The following is a 24,251-nucleotide window of genomic DNA, read 5'->3' as shown; positions in this document are numbered from 1 at the left end:
TCGGAAGTAATACAAAGTCTACTTATTCCTGACTTTCTGACTTCTGACAGGCTGCTTTAGAAATGAGAGCTGAGTTAAAAATGGTGGATCAAAGAGCTTCGTAAAGCTAAATGCCTGAATAGTTCAGGTGCTTATTTGAAGTTTCTCCAAGCTTTTTGGATCTGCTGTGCCTGGTAGTGTTATGGAAACCCTTTTGCTTAGGATAGGCTGAGTCTGCTGCATGAGCCTTTCCTGCAAAAACCAAGAGGATAACTCATCTTGCATGCTTTCCATGGTGAAGTGTCAGGGTATAGACAGAGCACCAGGAGTGTGAAAGGGATTCGTAGTGAAAATGAATGTGAGGAATAGGAAAGCTAACCAACCACATGTTCCCTAAACTCTGTGAGCATACAAAGTTGAGCAGATTAGCCTTGTTTCTGACTCTTCCTGAGAAAATCTTTGTGCTGTGATTTACATGAATTTGAACCATTCTTTGAATTGCAGATGCAGGGACATCACTTTGCAGGAAGCATTTCTGTATTCGCATTGTTCTCTTTTCTGTTTTCTTGTGTAACACAACTAAGTGACATTATTAGGCTACATGGAACAGTTGCTATGTGAAAACTGAAAGTTTTTTTAGTTTATTGATCTTTTACAGTCAACAGGAGTGGAATAGAGCAAGGAAGCAGAAATCTTTTCTTTCAGGAAGAAGCTCAAAAGAATTTTTTCGACTGGAGCCACTTCATTATCATGCCATTTCATGTCATTTTCTTAGCTTTGCAAAAGGCACAGTGCCTGAGATTTTGAAATGTTAGTATTGCTTCCCTGAAAGATTTATTTTTAAACATATGATTGTCAGGAAGATAGAATGCTCATGAGCAAAAGTCATTGGGAAAACAAAAACAGTTGGAAAATGGAACACCTTTGTGTTTGTAAAGTCAAACAATTCAGGGGGAAGTGAGGTGTTTTCTTGAAGAGAACATTGGAATTAATTGCCCTAGCATGTTGTTCTGGCAGTGTCTTTAGACACCACTGCAGCCTCACAGATTAATTGGCAGCACACACCAGCCTGTTGCAATCCAGGGTTCACAGTTCTGACCAGATGAATGATAGACGGGGTGTTAGTAGGGTTGGACAAAACAGTCTGGACAGGAACACAAACTGCTGCCCAAGGATCATGCTTAATTCAGGCTGGACCTTTCCCAAGGCCTGAATAAGTTTGAACTGGGTTTTTTTCTCTATGGGCTGCTTCCTGAAATACTGCCTTTTAGAAAGGAAACAGAGCAAAGCCATCTATGTCTCTGCACTTTGATTGCAGGCTAGAAATAGAGTGAAACAATAAATATATTGCAAAAGAGCATGTATCACCTAAACTTCCAGGCCAGCTTTACAGTCCCAGGAACATAGAGAGTTGAAGTATTCTTCAGATGTGCAGCCAATTTTATCATGCCTAACTAAGCCAATCTTTTCAACACTATGGAGTTGGCTTATCACTAGCTAATAAGCAAATTTTAAAAAGGACTTCATGGTAGAGTCTGTAACCCTATCTCTTCCAGAAAAAGCATTATTATTTATTCTTCAATAAATGGCTCAGTAAACTGTTTTCAACAGTTATCTAGCTTCCCTAATAACCTCCTAAATAACATACAAACTTTGGAGTTACGATATTTAATTACTTTCCTGATCCAAATCTTGTCATCTTTGCCCATATAGGACAAAACAACACTGGAGACCCTGACTCAGCAGCTGGCAGTAAAACAGAGTGAAGACGGGAAGTTCAGCCACACAATGATGGATTTCAACATGAGTGGGGATTCTGACGGTCAGTACAAACAGCTTTTCCTTATTTCCAGGTTTGTGTGTTTGTATCAGTGGGATTTAAGGGAGAATCCAAGTGCTTTGGGGGCCCATGAGGAATATGGGCTATTAGCAATAAGGGTCTATGAAACAAGGCAGGAAGAAGTGATTAATCAAGGCATGCTTTAAGTTTGGAGATGATTTTTAGCCTTCCCTCTGTCCGTTGAAGGTCTTGAGATGGGACCAAAAATGTATTTCTGATAATAAAGGGGACTGAAGGAGGCAAATATATGTGGGGTGAGATCGCACAAGGAAGCTATCAAGTGTGTAGACCTGATCCTCCATAAGTGCTGTGTGCTCTGCATCTGTGGGAGCTTTGTTGGTTTGATGAAGCGAGAATAATGTTTATTTGTTTCTCTATTGCATATTGCATATATTGTTAAGGAGATGTGAGCACAAAAACAGGCAAGTTCATAAATATTCATTTGCTTGTTAGAAAATTGCTTAAGAAGAAATGTCCAGTATTGCCATCTATCACCCCCTTTCTGTCTCAGAAAAGGTAGAAGACAGGTGACATAATATGACCAGCAGTCTGTGAGAAAGAAAGGAAAAACATAAAAAGTAAACCTGCATTGATAAGTGTATATTTGCTTTATGTAACCAAGCAGTAAAAGATAGCTCAGAAAAGCTGTTTAATACTTTGTATTAAAAAACAATCAAAACTCCTTCTCAGGTCTATACCACGTGATGCTGAATTAATAGAATAACTAAACCAGGCAATACACAATGTGTTAACCTTTAGTGAATACTGGCTCTTTGAATGTGCAGCGCCTGACCTAGGTTACTGGTGGCAGAGGAGGCTGCCTACTGAAAACACAAGCTGGAAACGTTCTCCTCTTGCATTTTAGGAAGTGCAGGGGTTTCAGAGTCTCGGATTTACCGGGAGTCCCGAGGGCGTGGTAGCAACGAGCCCCACATCAAGCGCCCGATGAACGCGTTCATGGTGTGGGCTAAGGACGAGCGGAGGAAGATCCTTCAGGCCTTCCCTGACATGCACAACTCCAACATCAGCAAGATACTAGGTAAGAATGACAGAGTGTCCTCTGCTCTCCCAAAGCGAAGCTTGAACAGGAGTTGAGCCGAGCACCTGACAGAATACAGTTGCTTTTTTCTCTCTTGCTCTCTAGTCACTGCACTGAGAGCGATGGTGATATGAGTGTCCCCTCTGCTGCCCAGCAGTATGTAATAACCACAGCCTGACATATTCTTGTGTCTTTGTAATTATTGAGATTGTGGTGGTGATTTGGCCCTGCACGGAGGAGAGATGGAGTAGCCTGTAGTTCCCGGGTTTTCCTTTTTAAATGTGGGGGTTACATTTCTCCTTTTCCAGAGAGTGGTAGCTTCACCAGACTGCCACAGCTTCTCCAACAGCAGGAGCAGTGGCTTAGCCAGTTCATCTATCAGTTCCCTCAGGTCATGCAGATGCATCTCAGCAGGTCCCATGGATCTCTGCACCTTCAGGTTCTTGAACCTGATCTTCTCCTGCAGTGGGTGGTTCTTCATTCTTCCATATATGGAAAAGAATTTTTAAAAAATCCTGATTTTCATTTTCTCTGCTCTTCACATCCCGATCGGTATTTGTCATGAACGTCACTGAATCTCATGCCAAAGTCTGCCAAGTTTTCACTATTTGATCAGATTCTCAGGACTAAGTTCTGCCCCAAGTTACTCCTCTGATGTGCTGGATGATACAGAAGGTGGCCAATGAATTACTTTTCATCAGAAAAATTATATATCCATGCCCTAATTAGAGATATTGCATTTTTACTGATAAATACAGCTACAGGACCCAAGCATCCCTCAGGCCAGTGGCTAAGCAAGGGAACATGTTTACCTGTGCTGCAGATCTCACTGGTTTTGCAGGCTGCTCAAGAGATGCAGTGCAATTGCAATGGCAGCATTAACCAGCTGCAGGGCTGGTAAATATGCCAATCTTAGACTGGTCAGAGGTTTGAGGCTTACCTTGATTAGAGCTGTATTATGAAATGTTAGCAGGGGGCAAGTGGAAATGAGATGAATTGGTTGGAGAAGCAAAATCTATTGCCATGGATGGCAGATGTGATGATATTAACCCATGATTTAAAGGGTGGTACGAGATGATTAGATTAGTTATGGGAGCAGGATTAGAAGGCTAAATTGGTTATGTTGATGGCAATATAACCTTATGCTGGTTAAAAGCGATTATACTGGTCAGAGGTGTATGATGTGATTAGCCGGAGGACAGGGCAGTAATAGTTTTGGTCTGTTTCTAAATTGAGAGTAGACCTGGTTAAACCTGTTTTTGACTAATCAGCTTCAGAAATCTACAAGATCATTCTGAATGGCCCTTTTCATATAGAAAGTACAAAGGGAGCTTGATGTTTTCCCTCTTAACTGATTGTTTTGGATAACAATCTCCGACAGCACGCTGCTAATTCATTCTGCTTAAAACAGGCGCTTGAGCTGGGCTGACATTTTACGCAGTCTCTGGGGATCCTAGTTGACATTTTAAAGGGCTTCTAAGCATTTTATAATACCCTAAAATCTGGTTTTAATAAACCATTCTGCTGAAATTGTTAACATAAGGAATCACCTTTTACTATTTGGCGCTAGATCAGGGAGATACGGAGACATCTTTTTCTGATTAGATATACAGTAGTTGGACTAAAATGTGCAAATTCATTACAGATCCTGTTGAGGTGACAGACAGTATAGCTGACTCCAAACTCTCTGTTTTGCTGCCAGATACGGGGAGAAGCAAGGTCTGAGACAGTGAAAGATGATGTTTCTATTTCTTTACAGCATCACTTTTTTTTTTTTTTTTCATTCTACGTGTGCAATAGAGAGGGATGTCCTGGCATCTTCCTTCTTGACAGAGACTTTACTAAGTTCTTCCCTCAGCTGCAAAAGGCCAGTCTTTTGAAGTCAGCAGGGAGCTGTCTGTTAACTGGCATAGGGTGACCAATTAGAAGCTCACAGTTCAGCCAGGTATTAGGGTGTCCTTATTAGAAAGCCACAATTTTTCCTTCCGAATTTTCCGGCAGCACTGCTTCACATCGAGGTCACAGAGCTTGTTGTCATGCAGAGTATCTTAGATGGAGTTCTCACCAATCAAGGGTCATTTTTAGAGTAAAATGAGAGGAGGTGCCCTTCCCAGCACCAGAATTCTCTAGGGATTATGTTTGACACTGTGGTATTATGTTTTGAGCATAAAAATTAGATACATGGATTTGTCACTAAATTCATCTGCGCATACGTTTGTCATCCATCTGTTCATTGCAACTTAAACTTGTGGATAATGGTTTTTTTAGTAAATTGTTAAAAAAGTGCTAAAATGGGACTGCTGGACCCTATCAATTTAATAATGCATTGTTTAGATATTTCAGTAAATATTTTAATTAATTTCACTGAGAAATCTATGTAAAGGTTTTAGGAAAAGGGAAGTTAATTACTAGCTTCAGAAATTCTCTTGGAATGTATATGTGTGTTTATACAAATGTATACATATAACTATACATTATACGAGTCTGTATGAGAATGTTTTTTAGGCATAAAATCAGCCTTATTCAGATTGAAAAATGTCAGTCTAATGGACTGAAAGGTTGAGAATATTGCAAACAGATGAAAATTCTTGTCAGAGAAACTTGGCTTGAAATCAGCAGTAAGCAGAGCTCTGAACATTGGGCGTGTGTGCCTGGAGCACAAGTGTCTGGGCATGGATGAGGGCATCTCTTTTCTGCCCTGGACTCAAATATTTGCCCTCTGCAGATGTGTTCACAGCCACACACAGCTGTGTGGGCACAGCCCTGACTGCCCTAGCTCAGTTTAGGGGCAGGAGCTTTGCTTGGTGCTGCAAAGTCTCCAAATTCGTGGGTTTGGGGTTTTTTTTTTTTTCTTTTTCCTAAATACTTCAGCCACCACATCAGGGAGAATTGTGCTAGAATCCTGCTTGTAATTTTGCATGCATCCAGGTAGGAGAATGGGCTCTTGTTTTCATAGTCAAGGAGAAAAGCTTTGCATACTTGACCCACTCAAAGCTTTCCAACACAGATGGTGAGCAGCAAGTTCACTCAAGACTGTAAATCTTCTCTTACAAAGAAAGGTTTCTCAAGTTTTTACAATTACACCTTGTTTGGGCTCGGGTTTGGCACTGTGCATAGGTACCCATGCCTGCCTCTGTGTGTTTATAGACACGTAAAACAATGACAAATAAAGCTATTACAAGCGTATTTTGTGAAATATAAGGTATTTTTTTAAAGTTTTAGTATGTTGATTGATGGTACTCATTTCATAGCTTACCTTGTGGGTGGAAATTCCAAGATCAGAGTTACATATCCTTCAAAAATTTCAAAATTTCAGATGAAGAATGTTCAGAAAATTGATTGGATTATGTAAATTACTAGGAAATAAGTGAAAATTATCAGATGTAAAGAACGAAGGTTTATCATCACCGTGCCATCTTTTAAAATTTATTTTGACAGCATTGTTTAATTATGTATGGTACTTCAAAACATACTGGTAAATTATATTTAGTATATTTTGTAAAAACAGTAAAATTGTAGTAAGAGGAGGTATCACTGCAGAAGGCAGCTATTAAAAGTTTGCTAGGAAGAGAGGTGAAACTAACAGGATTTCTCTTGTATTTGAGTATGCAGGCTCAGGAAAAATATAACAAATTTATAATTCGCTATGTTTTTTTATGTGCATATAAATTTATTTATACGTACATAAAAAATTATGTATAAATATTGTATGTGTAACTATATGTACAGATATTTTGCATCAAAATTTCGCATTTTATGGCCCTGATCCTGCAAAGGCTTGTGTTGTTTGCCTGACTTTACCCACTACTTCTTGTCTCATGAGGGCGTAGGAATCTGCCTGCCCAGATCTGACTGTAGGCTTGCAGCAAGTGAAATGGCACAGCAGAAAAGAAACTGTGCTGGAATAGAGCATTTTCATAGTAATTTTGCAAGAGCAAACTTTAATTCAGCAAGAGCTGACTTGAATTTCTACCTTTCTTGCATCTGTCTGTCTCAAAATACGTGAGTGCCTACATTGCAAATGCCTTCACAAGCCTAAAAAGCAAATGCCAAGATTTGTTTAAAGACCAAGGTTTTCAACATTTCTATTCATAAAAACCCCCTGATGCAACACCAGAAAAAGGGGCTGGAGCTGTTTACCTAGGCCATTAGGACTTCTGCAGGTCTGTGATTACACAGCTGTAGATTTAAGCTAACTCTTAGGGTTTTCTTTGCTGGAACACTAGTGTGTCAGTGCCTGCATGCAGAATTTGAAAGCACACCACATCTGGGCATCTTCCAGAGCTCATCTGCTTTACCCTGAATTCTTAACATTGTTCAACACAGGCCCAATCTATATTTCCATCTCATGCAGCATTAGTTGGTGTGCAGTGTTTTGACAGTCGCGTGTTTATCACTGTGTCATTCATCCCCAAATCCAGGAGGTACTGCATGTGGAAAGTCAGTGTCATTTTTCTAGTCACTCTCTTTGCCAAGAAAAAGCTTGGAATAATTTCTCTGCAGGAGACGAAGCTGCTGAGCAGGATTCTGGTCACAGGGGTGCTGCCCTGTGTGACACAGAGCCCTGCCACAAATCCCCAGGCATAGGCACTACCTCTCTATGGCATAAGTGACGTGCAGGAGTTTCAGTCCAAACCCTAAAAGCCATCTAGCCATGCAGTTAGGGTGCTGGGAGTAAGGTAATAACAAATGTCATTAAACCCTTTCCCATTCCAGGACTAGCTGGGGGATCTCTGCATGCAGTATGTTGTAAACATCATGAAAAATGATGGTTTTGACTTCAAAGCAATGTTTGCTAGGAAAGGCATGCTCATTGCCTCTTTTCAGGACAAAGACATCATTGTTCGTTGCTTATCTCTGGCTGTGAGGTCAGGTGGTAGCAGCTCTTCTATCCAGAAGCCCAGACAGCAGCATGGAATAAAGATTCAAAGAGTAATGGGGAAAATGGTGTCAATAATCAGAAGGGGCCTTTCTAGAGAGAATGAAACTGTTTTCTTTCCTGGGGGAAAGGATAACTGTGCTCTCTCTACTGCAAGTCTTGGGGGTACAATGAGATAAGACCAGCCTGAGTCTGAGCAGGAGCTAAACATAGAAAATGAGGAACAGGAGGAATCAAGTATGACATACGACATTATGAACCCATTAAATTGAGAAACTATTCAAACATTTTTCCAGTGGGAAATTTGACTATTTTCCAATAAAGTTTTCTTTCTAGGCTACAGGTTTCACAGCTTGAACTATTCCTGCTATTTAAAATGTATCTTACCCTGAAGCACTTCTTTATTTAATGGAAAAATAAAAAGGGGGCAACTAATTCAAGAACTTTTACTTTTCTGCTCCCATATTATATCCTTTAAGAAATATTAGTTTATAACTTTCAGCAGGCATTTGAAAACAATTTTGAAGTCTTTACTATATCCCTATCTCAAATATCCATGTCAACGCCGGCAGAAAACAAGGCTGCCAGCAATGAAGCCATAGTGCAGCTCTGGGGAGAGACGTGCCAGTACCCCGGTGCTTTTCCTTTCATGACACAGTAAATTGTTGAAGTTGGGGCTGGCAGTATTTCCCAGGACTTGGTCTTAGAGTTAAAACCCCAACTGACACATATGGGATAGTTTATAGCTTTTAGAGGCATTGCTTTAGGGTCTTTGCAGGTTCCTGTACCTGACTGCAGAGCATTTACAGTCAGTTCCTATTCTGCTTCTCACCAACCTGGGAGCCAGAAGGACCCAGTGTTTGTCAGGAATAATTACGCTGTGGACATGTGCATATTCAGATCTGATGCCTTGATCCAGCCATGGATCACAGTGGCCAGACAGCAGCACCTGGAGTGGAGCCTTCTCTGAGCAGGAGGTGTAAACAGACACATGACCAAGGGAAAATATGGGGACACAGCAGAGCAGGCTCTGCGTGTCCATTCCTCCAAAACGCACTGCCTTGTTTCCTGAAACAAAGTGCCAGGGGTTGCCCATGATCAGGATAATGGTTTTACTGCGCACGTGAAAGGCATTATAAGGTAGATAAGTTTCAGTAAAATATTGAGTCAAAATTTCCAGTGACATCTTTCCTGTCATACCCAGGAGGTTTATGAGTCAAACAAGACCAGAACTGTGTCTAGAAGCTCTGACAGATAACCAGCCCAAAGCCAAATGGCCTTGGGTGCCTTGTTCTGGGTGACCTACTTGTTTCTCTGCCTTGCAGTGTTTGGGAATGAGTAGCATCTCATCTGTTACAGTTCTGGTTTCTTTGTCTGAGGATGAAAGACACAGGAAACATGGAGTCGAGTTTGGACTTGGTTGTTTATTATATCTTATCTATTTACAGTCTCACGAGGCATGAGCTCTAACTAGTAAGCTAGAGAAACGAGGTAAAATGGAGTGCTTCTAACTCTTACCAAGGCTATTTAGGTGATAATTACCCAGTAATAAGGTGACACCTATATTATTTATATTTTTCACCTAAAAATGACCACCCAAGGCCCGCAATGCAGACCTTTTCACCCAATTACAGAAAACCACCTAAACCCATTAAGAAAAAGGGAGGAGAAGGTAAAGAAGGACTCAGACAATGCCCTAAATCCTCCATTTTGGCTCATACACATTACTGTATACCAAAATCCCAAATCTAAGTTTTTCTCCCTGTGAGATTACACAACACCACTTGAACTACACACCCACAACCCTCATGCTATCACTCAATCTCAGGAGCCTGTTTTCAAGTCCTGAAGTCAAATGTATTTGTGGCCTGAGGGTCAGAAAGCCTGAAATTTTCAGCCTCTGGGATTCCAACACTCATCTTATTTTTTGTTCTTATTCTTCTTTTTTTTTTTTGTGACAGGATCTCGCTGGAAAGCTATGACAAACCTAGAGAAGCAGCCATACTACGAGGAGCAGGCCCGGCTCAGCAAACAGCACCTGGAGAAATACCCAGACTACAAGTACAAGCCCCGGCCAAAGCGCACCTGCCTCGTCGACGGCAAGAAGCTGCGCATCGGCGAGTACAAGGCCATCATGAGAAACAGACGCCAGGAGATGAGGCAGTACTTCAATGTTGGGTATGGGACCTTTCAGAACTACTGCTCACTTCATCAAAAAAAACTCCCCTTCCCCCACCACCAAAAAAAAAAAAATCAAAAAATCAGGGAGAATTCTTAATTTTTAATCACAGTTTATCGGCGAGAACGTTGGATGTTGCCGATAGGAAATGAGAGTTGTTCTGTGTAAGGAAATGTGCCAGGAGGAAGTGAGGCAGTTTCAGGAATCTTTTTGTTGGCTCTGTTTTGTGCTCATCTTAATGCTCCAGCCAACTGTCTCATTTCCACTCTGGTCATGAAAGAAAAAAAAGAAGGCTTTAAGGTTTTCTGATGAAATGTGAGTCTTCTAGTAAAGCCTTCTAAGAGGCCTCAGAGAGTATCTGAATGAATCTGTGGTAGTGCCTCTTGAGCCAAAAGCCAAAAATAAATGTTTGCATTATCAGTGTGATCTGTGGCAAGTGGTGTGCGAAAGGACTCCTGAACACACTGAGCTGGAGTATGGACTTATCAGATGGGGTTGATCCATATCAAGCTGTGTTCCTATCATGTCTGCATTGTTCATTTGTCCTTCCAGAAGTGTCCTACAGTCAGCAAGTTAAATGCTTTCTGTGGAGCAGGAATTTTAAGGCCAGTTCTAATAAACGCTTAATAGATCACTTTGATATGATTTCAATAAAATATGCCTGGAACACTAGCATATATTTCCCTTCTGCAGATATTCCTTGGTGTTGGTTACAGCAGATCAAAAAGAATCAGAAGTAATCAAATATTCCACAATATTTTTGCATTCACTTGAGAGAATTAAAAGCTACACAGCCAAAAAAAAAAAAGGCAAAACCAGCAACAAGGGCAACCCTCTGAAATAATGGAATTTGTGTTCTGTTTCATCTTAATTTGGAATTAACTTTTGATATTTACTGGGTTGCACATCTCTTTAGTTAATGGCTAGAAGTAGCAATAAAGGAGAGAACATCTATCTAGTGGCTGTTAAGTGTCATCAGACTGTGTTTTAAACAGCTACAGCGTGCATTGTTAGAATAAGCTGCTCAGCAGAGAAATTTGAGCTGCTTAACCCTGTGGTGCTGGCAGGTCCAGTGATCCCAGTGGTAAGCACTGAAACAAACACAGGGAAGTCAGCCAACATTTGGCATCAAGAGATTAAAAAAAGGGGAGGGGGCCTTGTGGAAAAAGAATAGGTGGCAGCAGAGCCCCCAAAACACTGCTTATCTGGTTAATATGCATGCCTCATCACGGGAAAAAAAAATTAACCTTGTAACATTCTGCCTACAGAAATTCAGCTTTCCAAACAAGGCTGACATTGAAATCAAGACATTTCTGGAGGTAATTTGCTCTGGGGCACCGGAGCACAGAACCTGGGGCGAAATCTTTATGGAAGCAGCTGACAGAGTGGCTGATGGCTGCAGTGGGGCTAGTGTGTGATGTCAGCAGTCAAAGCACTGCAGCTGCATTCCTGGTTTAAGTTCCACATCTGTTGCATCCATCATTACAGGTCATTTGTGGCTAAACTCCTACTAAACAGCAGCCCAGCTCCTGCCTGGGCACCACAGCAAGGGCTTGGTTTAATAGGAGCTGTGGCTGTGCTGGAGGCATCACAGTGGGAAGGACTGGGAATTTTTTAATGTTCCCTATTCCAGTGTCCTCATCTTCAGTGGTAGTGTGGCAGGCATGGCCTGCTGAGAGCCCTAATACATTACTACTTGAGGACTGCTGCAGGACTCTCTAGGCTGGACGTCCCACAGAAGTGGAAAAATACTATTCTTAAATTATTTAATATTTGAAAAGCACTCTGAAAAGCACCATTTAAGTGCAAAGTGTTCCTATTGTTAAATATTAAAACCAATATAAGTGTGCTGAATCTTGTCGCAGAGATGCTGACTCCCGAAAACAAAAGCCTTCCTACTGAATTGAGAATAAAACGCAGATTAGATCTGTTCCCTACTTTAAGAGCTGTATCTTCAGCTGAGACAACTTGAGTTGTTTCAGAAACATGGAAATAAGGGCTCTGTGGAGGGAGGCCTTGCTCGGATGGCAGGCAGGAAGTATCTGAAAATGCAGCAAGCAATTCCAAACAAGTGTAAAGCTGTTTGGCAAAGGAAAGTCTTTCAGGATCACTGTACTGTGTGAGGCTTACTGTGCAGCCAGGGCACAGGCAGACAGGGGAACAGGGAAGGGTTTCATTCTTAATTAAGAATGTTCATCTCAAGAGACTCTGCCCTGTCTCCTGTGGCAAGGCTTTTCAGTGCAGATGGACACACCACTGATGACATTACAATGTGCAGCATGTACTGAAGAGAATTACTGCAATGGAATTACTTCATGCAGGAAGGAAACAAAAGGAGCATGAATTTTAAACCTCTAGGCTTGTTGGGACTCTGAAGCTTCTCAGGGAAACAAACACTAGTATAACACAGCTAGTGTTCTTGATGCAAAGGGAATTTCTGTGGCCTGGAATAATTCTTCTTTCATTACTGCAGACAGGTTTCCAAGGCTTAGATGCTGTAAAAAGGCATCCTGTAGAAGATGCTCATGTTGTTTCTTTGCTTTTTTATTTATTTTTAAATAATGCCCACTTCTGTTTCTGCCTTTCCCCAATTTTATCCACCTTCCTTCAAAGAATCTGCTTTTCACAAGGGCTGCTCCCAGTGGAAACTCTCACCTTCCTAGTGGGAGGCCTTTAGTGATCCATCCTATAAACTCACGTTGGCTCCAGAAAGCCCACTGTTCCTCTCCCCAGTAACGGCCAGGTCCCTGGATGAATGTGGAGTAAGCATTGTCTCTGCTTTCTCCTCATCCAGTGACATTTTCCTGCAGCACCTTCCCATTCCTGGGAATGGAAGACCTCGACCTTGCTGCCTCTCTCCTACTGGCAATTTATGGCAATTTATGTGACTGTTATGTCCAGTCCTGATAGCAGATTGGATTTTTTAAAAGGAAGATTTTTAAAATGTACAGGTTTTAAGCTGGAACACAGTTGGCAAGAATGTTTATTTTTGGCTGGCACCAAGCTGATCCAGAAAGGAAGTTTCCCTCTCAAGCAGGCAAGCTGAAGCTGTATAGTGTGAGCTCGATATTTTCTGAGTTTGAAAACTGCTGAGCTTTTCTTAAGGGAAACTTTTTAATAGTTGTTGGGTTTGTTTTTTTTTTCCTTAAAACAACCTTGTGTAAACAATATTCCTTTCCCATAATAACAGGTGTTGTTTGCTATTTCTGTTACTCAGCCAATGGGAGAGGTGTCAGTCCTATGGACCAATAACGTGCCTTTTTAGCTCAGCATGTTATAAAAGGGCTGAATGAATTGTAAATAAAACCTTCTGATTTCTGCTGCCTTCTGACTGGAGTCAAGCACCTTTATTTCATGTTCCATCATGACAGCGTAGTTCAGGTGTGGCTAGAGATGTTTACCAAGTTCGGGTTTTATTATCAGCGGAGTTGATTTGGGTTTTGATGTTCATTTGTGGAGCGCCGTTCGGTGGGTTTTGAGCACTGATGTAAGAATCCCTCTGCATACGAATACACGATGAACTCCCCCTCCTTCTGTTCCGTGCAGCATCCCAACACCTTCTCCCTCTCTCTCTCCCCGCCAGGCAACAAGCACAGCTCCCCATGGCCACGGCGGGCGTGGTGTACCCGGGGGCCATCGCCATGGCAGGAATGCCGTCCCCACACCTGCCCTCGGAGCACTCGAGCGTGTCCAGCAGCCCCGAGCCCGGCATGCCCGTCATCCAGAGCACTTACGGCCTCAAGGGCGAGGAGCCGCACGTCAAGGAGGAGATGCCGCCCGACGACGTCAACGGCGAGATCTACGACGAGTACGACGAGGAGGAGGACGACCCGGATGCAGACTATGGCAGTGACAGTGAAAACCACATTGCGGGGCAGGCCAACTGATTTTGGGGTCCACGAACCTCTCGTGACCCTCCGCAGGACTTCGAGGAGAAAAGGAGAAAAAAAAAATAAAAAAAAAAAATTAAAAAAAATAAATGAATAAAGCCCCATCTGGTTTATCCTTGCCAGTGGCCAAGCACATTAACTTTCTCATACACTGACTGTTACTTTAACTGTTAGTCTTAACTAGTTGGGACATCAGCTGACTAATAGACATCAGCCTGCATCAGAAGAAAAAAAGGCTCAGAAGGAAGGAAACAAAGACAACGACAACAACAACAGAATGATATAAGCTATGGGTAAAATAATGCCAGTAATTCAGCTGCTATACCCAAGCACTGAAGTCTTACCCGTCGACCTTTTATTATTATTATTTTTTTTTCAAATAAACTTTATGGCTGTTTGTTCTACAATGTTCTAGAAATTCTCACTCAGGTACACAGTGCCAACAAGTGGCTTGTGAATGTGTTTTGTTGTTTTGTGCTACAGTTTAAAGAGAAATAACTTTTTTTTTTGGTAATGCACCTGACAGGAAAAACAAAAAGATAAAATTCCTTTTAACCCCCTCTGTCTCCTCCTCCTCTTCTTCCTCTTCCTCCTCCTTCTCCTCCTCCTCCCTGTCAAATCTGGGTCAGAAGTGTGTGTGTGTGCGTGCCTGTGCGCGTGGCTGGCAAGGAAGGAAGTGGGGAGTCTTTCTGTTAACCCCAACAAGCATTTCCTTTCAAGAGAGCACTTCTCTTCATCAGTTGCACACCATACTGAGTCTTTGAGCAAGTGCCAAATTTGTACTAAAGCGCTGAACTAGTCCAATTTGCTTTTTTTTTAGGTTGGTCTCTTCTTGTTTTGTTTTTCTTTGGCTTTTCATTTGCTTCTTGCTCTGTCTTAAGTTAGGACAATGTTATATCTTAGACAATCCCTTGAAGAACCTGATATACCAGCAGCTGGTGAGATTAGACATATATTTTTGGTTTTGCTTTTGCTTTTTAAAGGAAACTGTAGGTGCTGTTCTCAGGTGAAAAAAGAGAGAGAGAGAGACATAAGAAATTTAGAGAAAAAATATTTTATGGTCTTGGATTTTCATGTGTGCGTGTTTATGGTACTAATAAGAATAATCTTGGACTACCGTGAGCAAAAAGCATGTTCCAGAATGAAGTCCTGCACCCTCCAAATGACTTGGTCTCTAAGAAACCTTTACTTTTAGTTCACACTTCAAGTGGCAGCATAAACAACATAAGAAAGGCTTGTCCAAAATGTGGTTTGTTCTGCACAGGACAAAGCAACTGGAAATGTTACCTCCTCACTGAGCATAATTAAGTTACCACCAACCGGGTCCAGTTCTGATGAATTTGTACCTTCAGGGTGGTTGTGTACTGATTTCTGATTCAAAAGGCAATTTTTTTTTTAACTGACTTTTTTTTTTTTCTCCTGTGCACTGGCAGAAATCCTTCTTTTATCAGTGAGGTGTTTGTGTAGGAAGGAAGGCTAATGGCTATGAAGAGATTTCCGTATTCAAAGTGGGATTATAAGAACTCAGAGTGTTGCAGTGCTGAATTTCTTTGGCTGCTGCCTCTCACAACTGAAAAATTATTCTCCTGTGCTAAAATATTTTCGTTGTTTTTGTAGAGCACTTATATTACTTGGGCAGTTTTGTCTCCCTTGGGCAACCACAATCAGATGAGGAAGCTGCATGCCCCTGAAGGGAAGGTCTTGGGATCATGCTGACGCAAAAACCTTCCTCTGAATTGTTTTGGTTTTTTTTTTTTAACTGAGGATGCCAAGTTTGTGTTTTTTCCTAGAAAATTCCTACTCCCAGAGGGAGATGCATTGCTGTTGTTATCACCTCTAACTTCTAAAGTTAGCCCCATGCATCTTAGTGTCCGTGAGATCCCAGCCCGAGCACTGGCCAGATCCCTGGTCATCACTATTTGGCAACACTGATTTTGCAAACAGTCCGTTAATCAGGCAAATTCAGCCCTTGATGCCAGGTGCAGGATGAACAGGACAGGTAGGAAGGGGAGAATGCCTTTCTTTGCCTCTTGAAATCCCACTTGAATTCTAACTTGACTTCTGCAGACCTTGTGCAAAGCAAAAAGCAAATGCCATTGAAGACTTAGGACAATACTCCAGTGAGCAGTTTGGACATGTGATAGTTTTGCCCTGCTACATCTCTTGTGTTTTTCTTCTGTTTTCCCTGTTTTGATTTCCACCTCTGCTTTGAAAAATTCTTTTCTATTTTCTCTCTCTCAGAAGATTTCCTCTGAAATTATGCTTGGAGTAGCTGATCATATCCTCCATGTCAGAGATGGTTCTTTTTTGTTTGTATTTTATGACTGTGTTGGGGTTTTTTGGGTTTTTTTTTCAGTTGAACTGCCTCTTCTTGCTAGTGTTGAATGGTAATTATAATAATAATAATAATGGTCAGCTGTTCCCAGATTAGTAAATTATGTATAATTTATTTACACCCCCCCTTTTTTAACTTTATTTTATTCTGTTCTAATTTGGCAGTGCAGCAAATGAAGCTGTTAGGCTATTTAAAATGGATACCCCTCCCCACCTTACCTTTTTATATATATATAAATATATATATATACATATGAAAACAAATCGCTTCTTCTTCTGCTCACACCATTTCTCTTTCTTTTATTTTAATTTTGGCCCCAGCCATGTCAACTTCTGATGTTTATTATGATGGAGTGAATTAATGGGAGTGTTGTTTTCAATCTTAATTAACTTCTGCTCTCTCATCACTCATTTTAGTTATTTAATTACACCAGTCATCTAGAGCCAATTTTTTTGAAGCACTCTGTTTGGATAAGAAGGAAAAAAAAAAATAGACAATTGTTTTTATATCATTATTATGTACAATGTGAAAACAGATATTTGCTCCTTTTTATTTTTTTTTTAACTTTTAAATTTGTTCCCTGTCTTTGTGAACAAATTACTTCTGACTCTTGTGGGTTCACCTCACATTTGCTGGATGCTTGATTTCCACCACGGTTTAGAGACTCTCTGGTTTAATTGTGTCACTTTGGGCTACCAGAATACTTTGTTTTAGCTCCAGGTAAGGTGCCACTGTGGCAGGTGGGATTGGAGCAAGTCTTGGAGGTGTGGGCTGGGAAAGCTCAGTGGGAAGGGAAGGGGGCCCTTGGACTTCAGTGGGACCAAGTTTCAGTCCTGAATTCTGTAGGAGCTGCTCCTGGAGGCAGTGCCCTTCTCCAAGGCCCACCTGCTTTTCACACCGCCTCATCCAGGGCTCAGCTGAACCAGCTAATTTTTTTTTTTTCCCATACACATTCCCTTAGGAGAGGCTGTACCCCAGCCTGGCCTTCCCTGGGGCTTTGGAAATGGGTTGCTTTGCTGGACTATCCACCTCTTCTACATTTGGGATGTTGAAACCAATGCAGAAATGTTTTAAAAAAAAAAAAAAAAGCCCAAAAGATGAATTTTTTTTTTTTTTTAATGGCTCTGGGGGGTTCCAAACCAGCAAAATTCTTAACACCCATGCTAATGTTTTCTTAGGTCCAAGGATGAGCACCCATATATCCTTCAGCAGTAGAAGACCAGATTTGAAAATAGGGTACTATTTGTCCCTCCTGAATTTTCGGGGGGAAAAAAAAAAAAAAAAAACCAACTAGAAAACAAGCAAAACATGCATTTATAAAAAAAAATTATCTTCTTGTCTTGTTTATTTCTCTTTTTTTCCTGGGTTCTGTGCCCTGAAGCATGTAGGAAAACCAGGTTAGAAGAGATTAGGATTTATTAACCTAAAAGCTCATTAAGGCCCTAATGCCAAGGTGAGCTCTGTTCCCCTCTTCCCTGGGAACCCGGCGAGCCAGGATGCTCCTGGGGAGCTGCCTGGGGTGGGGTGTACAGGCCACCTCCTTCTAAATGGGGGAAGCCACCATGCATCTTGTGAGCTTGAGAAAGAACTTCGCCAGCAGTGGGGAAAAGGGGAAAAGAGAGGAAAAAAGCTGAGGCACTTGCTTCTAAGCTCAATTAAATAACACAGAGTATATCCTTTTTTCCATTTATTCATGCCTTATATTAGTAAAATAGGATTTTTAAGTGCATTTAACATCTTTATCTAACCGTTCCGCTATATTAATCAGGCCCCCAGAAAAGAACACTAGCTATTATTATAGCATTTAATTAGTTTTGTAACCAAATCCTCTTATTATGAATGCATATGGAAGAAATTCTTTCTTCGAAGACATTATTTCAAAGATTTGGTTACTGCAGTAGACTGTCTTTAATTAAATCATTTTTAGAAAGTAAATTGTCTTTAACCTTTTTACAGCACATTTTCAGAGCTTTTTCTTTTTTAATCCAAAGAGATGAGCTGTTCTTGTCCCCGAAGAGGCCTCTGACATCACATTTGTAACATCAAAAATAATTATGCTCCATGGAAATGTAGGTCTTCCTTAGCAAGAATTCATCTGCTGTAAAGAAAGGCAACTGTGTGGTATCTCGGACGTTTCAGGGCACGATGTTTGGGATAGGAAGTTTCTTTGTCTGACCACTTCTCGGTAGAGCCATCCCTTCCATTTTGCAAATAACTGTGTAATTCACTAGATGTGGATTCAAGTGTATCCTCAATTCACAGGGCATGGGCTGTCTGTTTAGCTTGGTTTATATTTACATTTTTTCGACTTTATCTTAACTTGTCAATTTCCCAGATTGAAGAACGTGTCAAGTTCGTTTTTTCTACTGACTGATTTCTCTACTCCCCAGTGTTTTTTGTCACTGGTTTGCTGAAACAGTATTTATATAGCTCCATTGGCTCTAAAGCTCTTACTCCTTCTAACGTTTTGGATTTTACAAGTGAAATGAAAATAGAAAAGAAATAGAGACAATCAAATGCCTGGAGCTTAAAACAAAGTATGTGCAACCTACCATCTCACTTGAAATTTAATAAAAGAAATAATTATGTAAATATAACATAGAGTTATAGATTTATATTTTGTTCATAACACATAGTGTAATATAAGTTGTATATTTTCATGTTTTGGTTTATGTTATCATTCATGCCACAATAAATAAAAAAAAACAGGAGTTGATGTACTCTTTAAAAAAATACAATGTGGATTGCCACCATCCTGGGTTTTTGGTTTTGGTTTTTGGGTTTTTGTTTCTTTTGCATTCCCCTTTTTCAGTATTACTGCCCTGCAAGGCACCAATAAAACAGCAAATGTGTTCTTTACCTATCCTGTGGTCTGTTTCCCACTTATTATAGCAAAGGGTGTGCTAGCAAACTTCCCTGTCAAGAGAACAAAACAGCTGGACTCAGCAAAAAATGAGATCTGGATTCAGCTTACCAGTCTGCTCCAAGATTCAAGATTTTCATCAAATCACAGGACAAAAAGATCACCCCCATCTCTCAAATATTAGCATTGAGACAGAAGGAGAAGTTGGTCCCTGAACAATATGGTAGAGTGCAATTTCCAGTTCATAGTCAGGATGATAAGCAGACGGCCCAGTCCAGAGGTTTGGCCCATCCTCGCCTTCCCAGGCTGAGTTCTTTTGCCACAGGCTTGTCTGCTCAGACACCAAAGCATGCTCCGGGAAATACCCAATTATAAACACCAGTGACACAAAGCTATGAAAAAAAATAGCTCTGCTCATAGTTAGTCAAAATGTCCCAACATGCTGCCTAAACAGTTCATGAAGTTTTGACAGCAGCATATGGCACAAAGTGGGATGAAATGAATTTGTACCTGTTTTTGACAGTAAGTTATTCTGATGGGTGCTTACTCTCAAGTGCCTACGGCTTGACAGATGCCACTCTATGGTTCCAGATTTCCTAAAGGGAAAAGGCAATATTTGGGAAAGCAGGAGGTAGCTGGTGGAGATCCTACGAACCTCTCCCCACTTGTTTGGTTTGCCCGTTGTCCTCTGTGCTTTTCGTGTGAGGGGAGGTGGCACCTGAAACTTCCCACCAGCAAACCAGAAATCTGTTCTGGCAGCTTTCTGATACAGCCAAGAGCATCTACCAGCTTCCACCTTCCTAGCACCTTCCACCTGTCCAGCGAAGTGGAAATAGGCTTGAGAAGAACTGTATGGTGGTAGCTCAGGCCAATAAAAGTCAGAACCGTTTAACTCCTCAAAAACCCTTTTTCCAATATTTTTCAATTACTGTTGGCAGCTTGTGATGAAGGGGGCTCCTCTGTGGTGCTGACAAGGCACACACTGCCCTCCTGGATCTGAGCATGACTCAACAGGTGAGATCTCACCACCCCACACAGACATAGAGTGACTTAGAATTTTTTTCTTTTTTCTTCCGTGGTTGTTTTTTTTTGTTTGTTTGTTTTTTTGGGGGGTTTTTTTGTTTTTTTTTGTTTTTTTTTTTTTTTTTTTTTTTTTTTATTTTTTGTTTTTTGGGGTTTTTTTGGTGGGGCTGGAACCTGACAGAAGCAACAATGTTCCCTAAATCTGGGGTGGGAAGATGTCAAGGAGAACCTGAGAAAAATCTAAGCTGACGATGTATCTTAACTAATATGTGTGGATAAGACTGGGCTTTGCAAAACCAGGAATGGCAACTAGTTACACCCTAAGTATGAAGCTGAAGTTTAAAAAAAAAAGTTTCTAGTGTCCTTAAGTGATATGGCCCAGACTTGAGTAACAATTCTCTCCCTAGACAAGTTGTGAGGGGGTTTTTTGTTTGGTTTCAGGTTTTTTTTTTCCCAAAAACTTCTAAAGCATTCCAGCAATTGCCTGTAGCAGGAAGGAAGAAAATGAGGATAATTATGACATTAAACTATTTTAAAAAGAAAGACGTGTGACAATTAGCGCATTCCTACCAAGAAAGTAACATACCAAGCTCTGTGTGTGTAGGAAAGTGAAAAGACCCCCCGCAGAAGCCATGAAAGGTTATGGAAAGTGTATGTGCCTCACGAGGAAGCTCAGTGCTGTGACTTCGGCATCAGTGAGAAAAGGGTGCAGGGGCAGCTTGTCAATAAGCTCTCAGTTAATAAATATTCAGCAATACTGCAGGAAAAGCAATGTGGGAGAAGAGCAGGCAGCATCTGTTGGGCCAGCCAGTGGGAAACACAGGCTGGAAAGGTACAGAAAATCCTGTGAGCATATTTATCTAAGTAATCTGCTGCCTAAAACCGGCCAGAGAGTTGGAGTAGCTAATTTCAGTCCCTGGGATGCTCTGTTCATGTCTGGTGGTGTTACAGTAGTGCTTACACACTGGAATCAGAGATTCTTACAAGATAACAGAAAAAGATAGGAAAAAGAAACAAGCACTGTAGCATCCTTGGCCTAATTCAGGAAGGCTGATGGTGTGGGCAGCCCTGTGAGCATCAGCTGTGCCTCAGGTGCACCACATCCCTGCTGGAGCAGCTGTGCAGGGCACAGGGTTGGCAGCCTGCCTTCCCTGTTCTGGGATGGGTTTGCAAGGCACTGCAGTTCTGTGAGTGATTTTCTCCTGCAAGTGATTTTCTTGATCTAAGTTAATGCAGAAGTAATCCTGCAGATTGCCAGGTATGATTTGCAGCTGCTGCTGTCCAACCTTCAGTCATGCAAACATTGCATTCACCATTGCAAGCCACAACCTTGTGGCGTTGCTCAGGTGGGTCAGAGGTCCCACTACCCACACACACCTGTGAATCTCCCATCTTCACTTACACCACATCTGGCCTGGCCACTTGGAAATCCAGCCCCGGGAAAAGGCTGGCTGTATCCAACACCCTGAGAGATCAGCCAGTGCTTTGTGGTTTAGGGGTTTTTTGGGTTTGGGTGGTTTTTTCTGCTGGCAAAGCAGCAGGTGTCTGTGGCCAGGGAAGCAGGGAGAGGACCAGGTGCTCAGATGGAGTTCTCCTCCATCACAGATAGATTCTGCTCAGAGCACTGGATATGCAACAAATTCAGCTGTCACCACCACCCAGCTCCGTATGGCTGAGGAGGATGTGATGGGGGTTTCCCACCCACTAACCTGATCAGAGCAAATTTCTTGACATGAGATTATTAAGTTCTTGATTTGGGGGTTGGTTATTTGCAGATTTACAACAATTTACCTTTTAGGATTCTTCTAAACTTTCTATCAGAGGCAGCACGGAATGTTACTTTGACCAAAATCAGGCATGCCCTTCGTCCCTTCCTTATGGAGGCAAAGCTTTTGGGAAGAGGTTAAAGTCACACCAAAATGCACTTCTCCACAAAAACCTAAAATACTTCAAGCAGGGAGACTTTCAGTAGAGTTGGGCCTAAATGACAGAAGAATGGTACATACATCCTTGAAAACCTAATTAAAAGCAAGAATTTAAGGTTTAGCAAAAACTCTGTCAGACTTGTATGGCAATTCCAGCTGCAGTTTGAATGGCTTTTTGACATAAGCTAGGCTTGGTTTGAATCTCGATGGCGTGTTTAGTCTTAGTTAACAAAGCAAGGAAGGAGGGAGAGGAGGGCTGGTGTACCCCAAATAATGTATGTAAACTGGTTTACCCCACATAATCGTATGTAAACTGCTGGCATAGGCACAGTAGTAGCTATAAGAAGGACCCTTTTTTAGTGCAAATTATCACCCCTAGAAAATGTTACAGGTAATTTCAGGCAGTAATTTTCAGTCACTGGTGCTCCAGGGCCTGAGGTGAGTGTCAGCCATCCTGATGAAGCTGTACAGAGCTGTGTGCGTATGCCTGAAGATGGGGCTCAAGCTAAGCCCTAGAAAGCCCCTCCTATGCCCCCACCAGAGCATCCCCACACAGGGATTTGTGTCAGTTTAACTTCACATTATCAGCACAACTTTCACAGGCGCTGAATGCCTAACCCACCAAGGATAAATCAATGCCTCCCCTTGTATTTAACAGAGATATGACTTAAATACAGTAAGTAAATCAAAGTAATTATTTAAAATTAAAATGATTTAGGAGAGTTAATCTGGGAGGATGGCATGGTGGTTACAGAAGCGGCTGAGATGCTGGGACTTCAGCAGCTATTCCTGACTCTGTCAGGGACTTGCTCTACAACTTCAGGAAAATTACTCAGCCCGTCTCTAAGACTGCTATAATAATGCCTACTTCAAAGGGGTGTTATGAGGTTTAATTCATTAATGCCTGCAAAGCACTTTGAGATCTTTGGATTAAAGGCACTACAGTGCAAAGTATTATTAGCTACAGGAAAAGCTCTCAGACAAGCATGGCATTAAATGTCTGCAGTTAAAAAAAATAGGAAAAAAAAAAAACCACCAAAGATGAGCAAATTGTAGGTGGTTTGGGTTTGCGTTTTTCTCTGTGGCCAGGTTTCCATTAGTCAGATCTGTGCTTTGCTAAACTGGTATAGCTCAGGGTCTGATTTTGTTGTCACTTCTGGAGCGCTCATATATTTAACGGAACTGTTTGGATTTGGGCCTTCTTTTGGGGGTTTCATCAAAATCCAGATTTTATGCATCAAAAAGCCTGTTCAACTTCCCTCTAAGGATATATTTACCCACTGAGTTAAACAAGAAGAAAATAATTTTCCTTTGTATTGACAACTTAAGGGTTTTTTTAATTCAGTTTATGAATTTCATTTCCCAATGAAAAATCTATTCCATTTTATTTTAAAGGGCTAAGATTTTCAATATTGGTAATTATCTGGAATCCAGAGATTTTTTTTTTATCACAAAACGGGATCTTTTATCTCTAGTAGAGCTGGTCCACCTACTGTGACTGCAATTGCAAACACACAAATTGGGATTGACACCCAAAAATGGACTAAATGGAGGATTTTTTTTTTTTTAGTGACTGCCTTGTTCCCAAGTATTAATTTATTTCTGATGTTAAGTTTCAAGAGCAAACAGACAAAGGTAGCAGGTTATTTCTGTAGGTCCAGATTTATATCCTGTCTGATCTTATTCACTCGTTGCCTGTGCATCAGAGTACAGGGATGGGATGAGCAGGATTTGTCCCATCAAAACCAGGCAGCAAAGGTGAGGATACAAGAAAGGTTCCCAAAACAATGTGCTGAGGAACACTCTTGAAGCTGTCACATCTACCTTGTTACCTGAATTCATACAGATCTTATTTATTTTTTATTCTTTATACTTTTTAAACTTTTCAAGAGGAACTTGTTGACTTAAAAATAAATATAACCAACAGCCCACCCTCATCCCCCTTAATGAAAAGGCAGCAGCGTAACAGCTTCGATTTTTTTTTTTTAAAGCATTTCTGACTTCAGTGAGGAAAACCTTTTAACTTCACTTTGTTTCCCAGTCCCATTGAAAGAGAAGACAGAGGAAGTGAATTATGAGTGATTCTGACTCCCAGAGATGCTTTGTTTCTCTTCTGATAGAATCTGAAACTTCATGTAGGTGGTGGGTAGAGCCATCGTAACCTGCTTTCTTCTGACTGAATGAGGAAGGTCAATATATTATCGTATCAAGGAAGAAGAAATTACATGGGCATTCCCCCCAGACAATAAAGACAATTCTGACAGCATGATCAAAACAACTGGAGAACTTTTTTCTTTTC

General features: G+C 41.2%; 1 protein-coding gene across 1 annotated transcript in view; it reads left to right on the top strand.

The window, feature by feature from the left end:
• Positions 1–17,000, top strand: part of SOX5 (SRY-box transcription factor 5) — a 288,158-nt gene extending 271,158 nt beyond the window's left edge. Inside the window, 4 exon segments of the mRNA XM_066319506.1 lie at positions 1,693–1,801; positions 2,685–2,858; positions 9,699–9,915; positions 13,500–17,000. Of these exon segments, the coding sequence (XP_066175603.1) occupies positions 1,693–1,801; positions 2,685–2,858; positions 9,699–9,915; positions 13,500–13,803 (804 nt within the window). The 3' untranslated portion in view covers positions 13,804–17,000.
• The last annotated feature ends 7,251 nt before the right edge of the window (positions 17,001–24,251 follow it).

Source organism: Sylvia atricapilla, chromosome 5, assembly GCF_009819655.1.
Source record: "Sylvia atricapilla isolate bSylAtr1 chromosome 5, bSylAtr1.pri, whole genome shotgun sequence".
Classification (NCBI taxonomy): domain Eukaryota; kingdom Metazoa; phylum Chordata; class Aves; order Passeriformes; family Sylviidae; genus Sylvia; species Sylvia atricapilla.
This window is presented reverse-complemented; position numbering and strand designations above follow the sequence as displayed.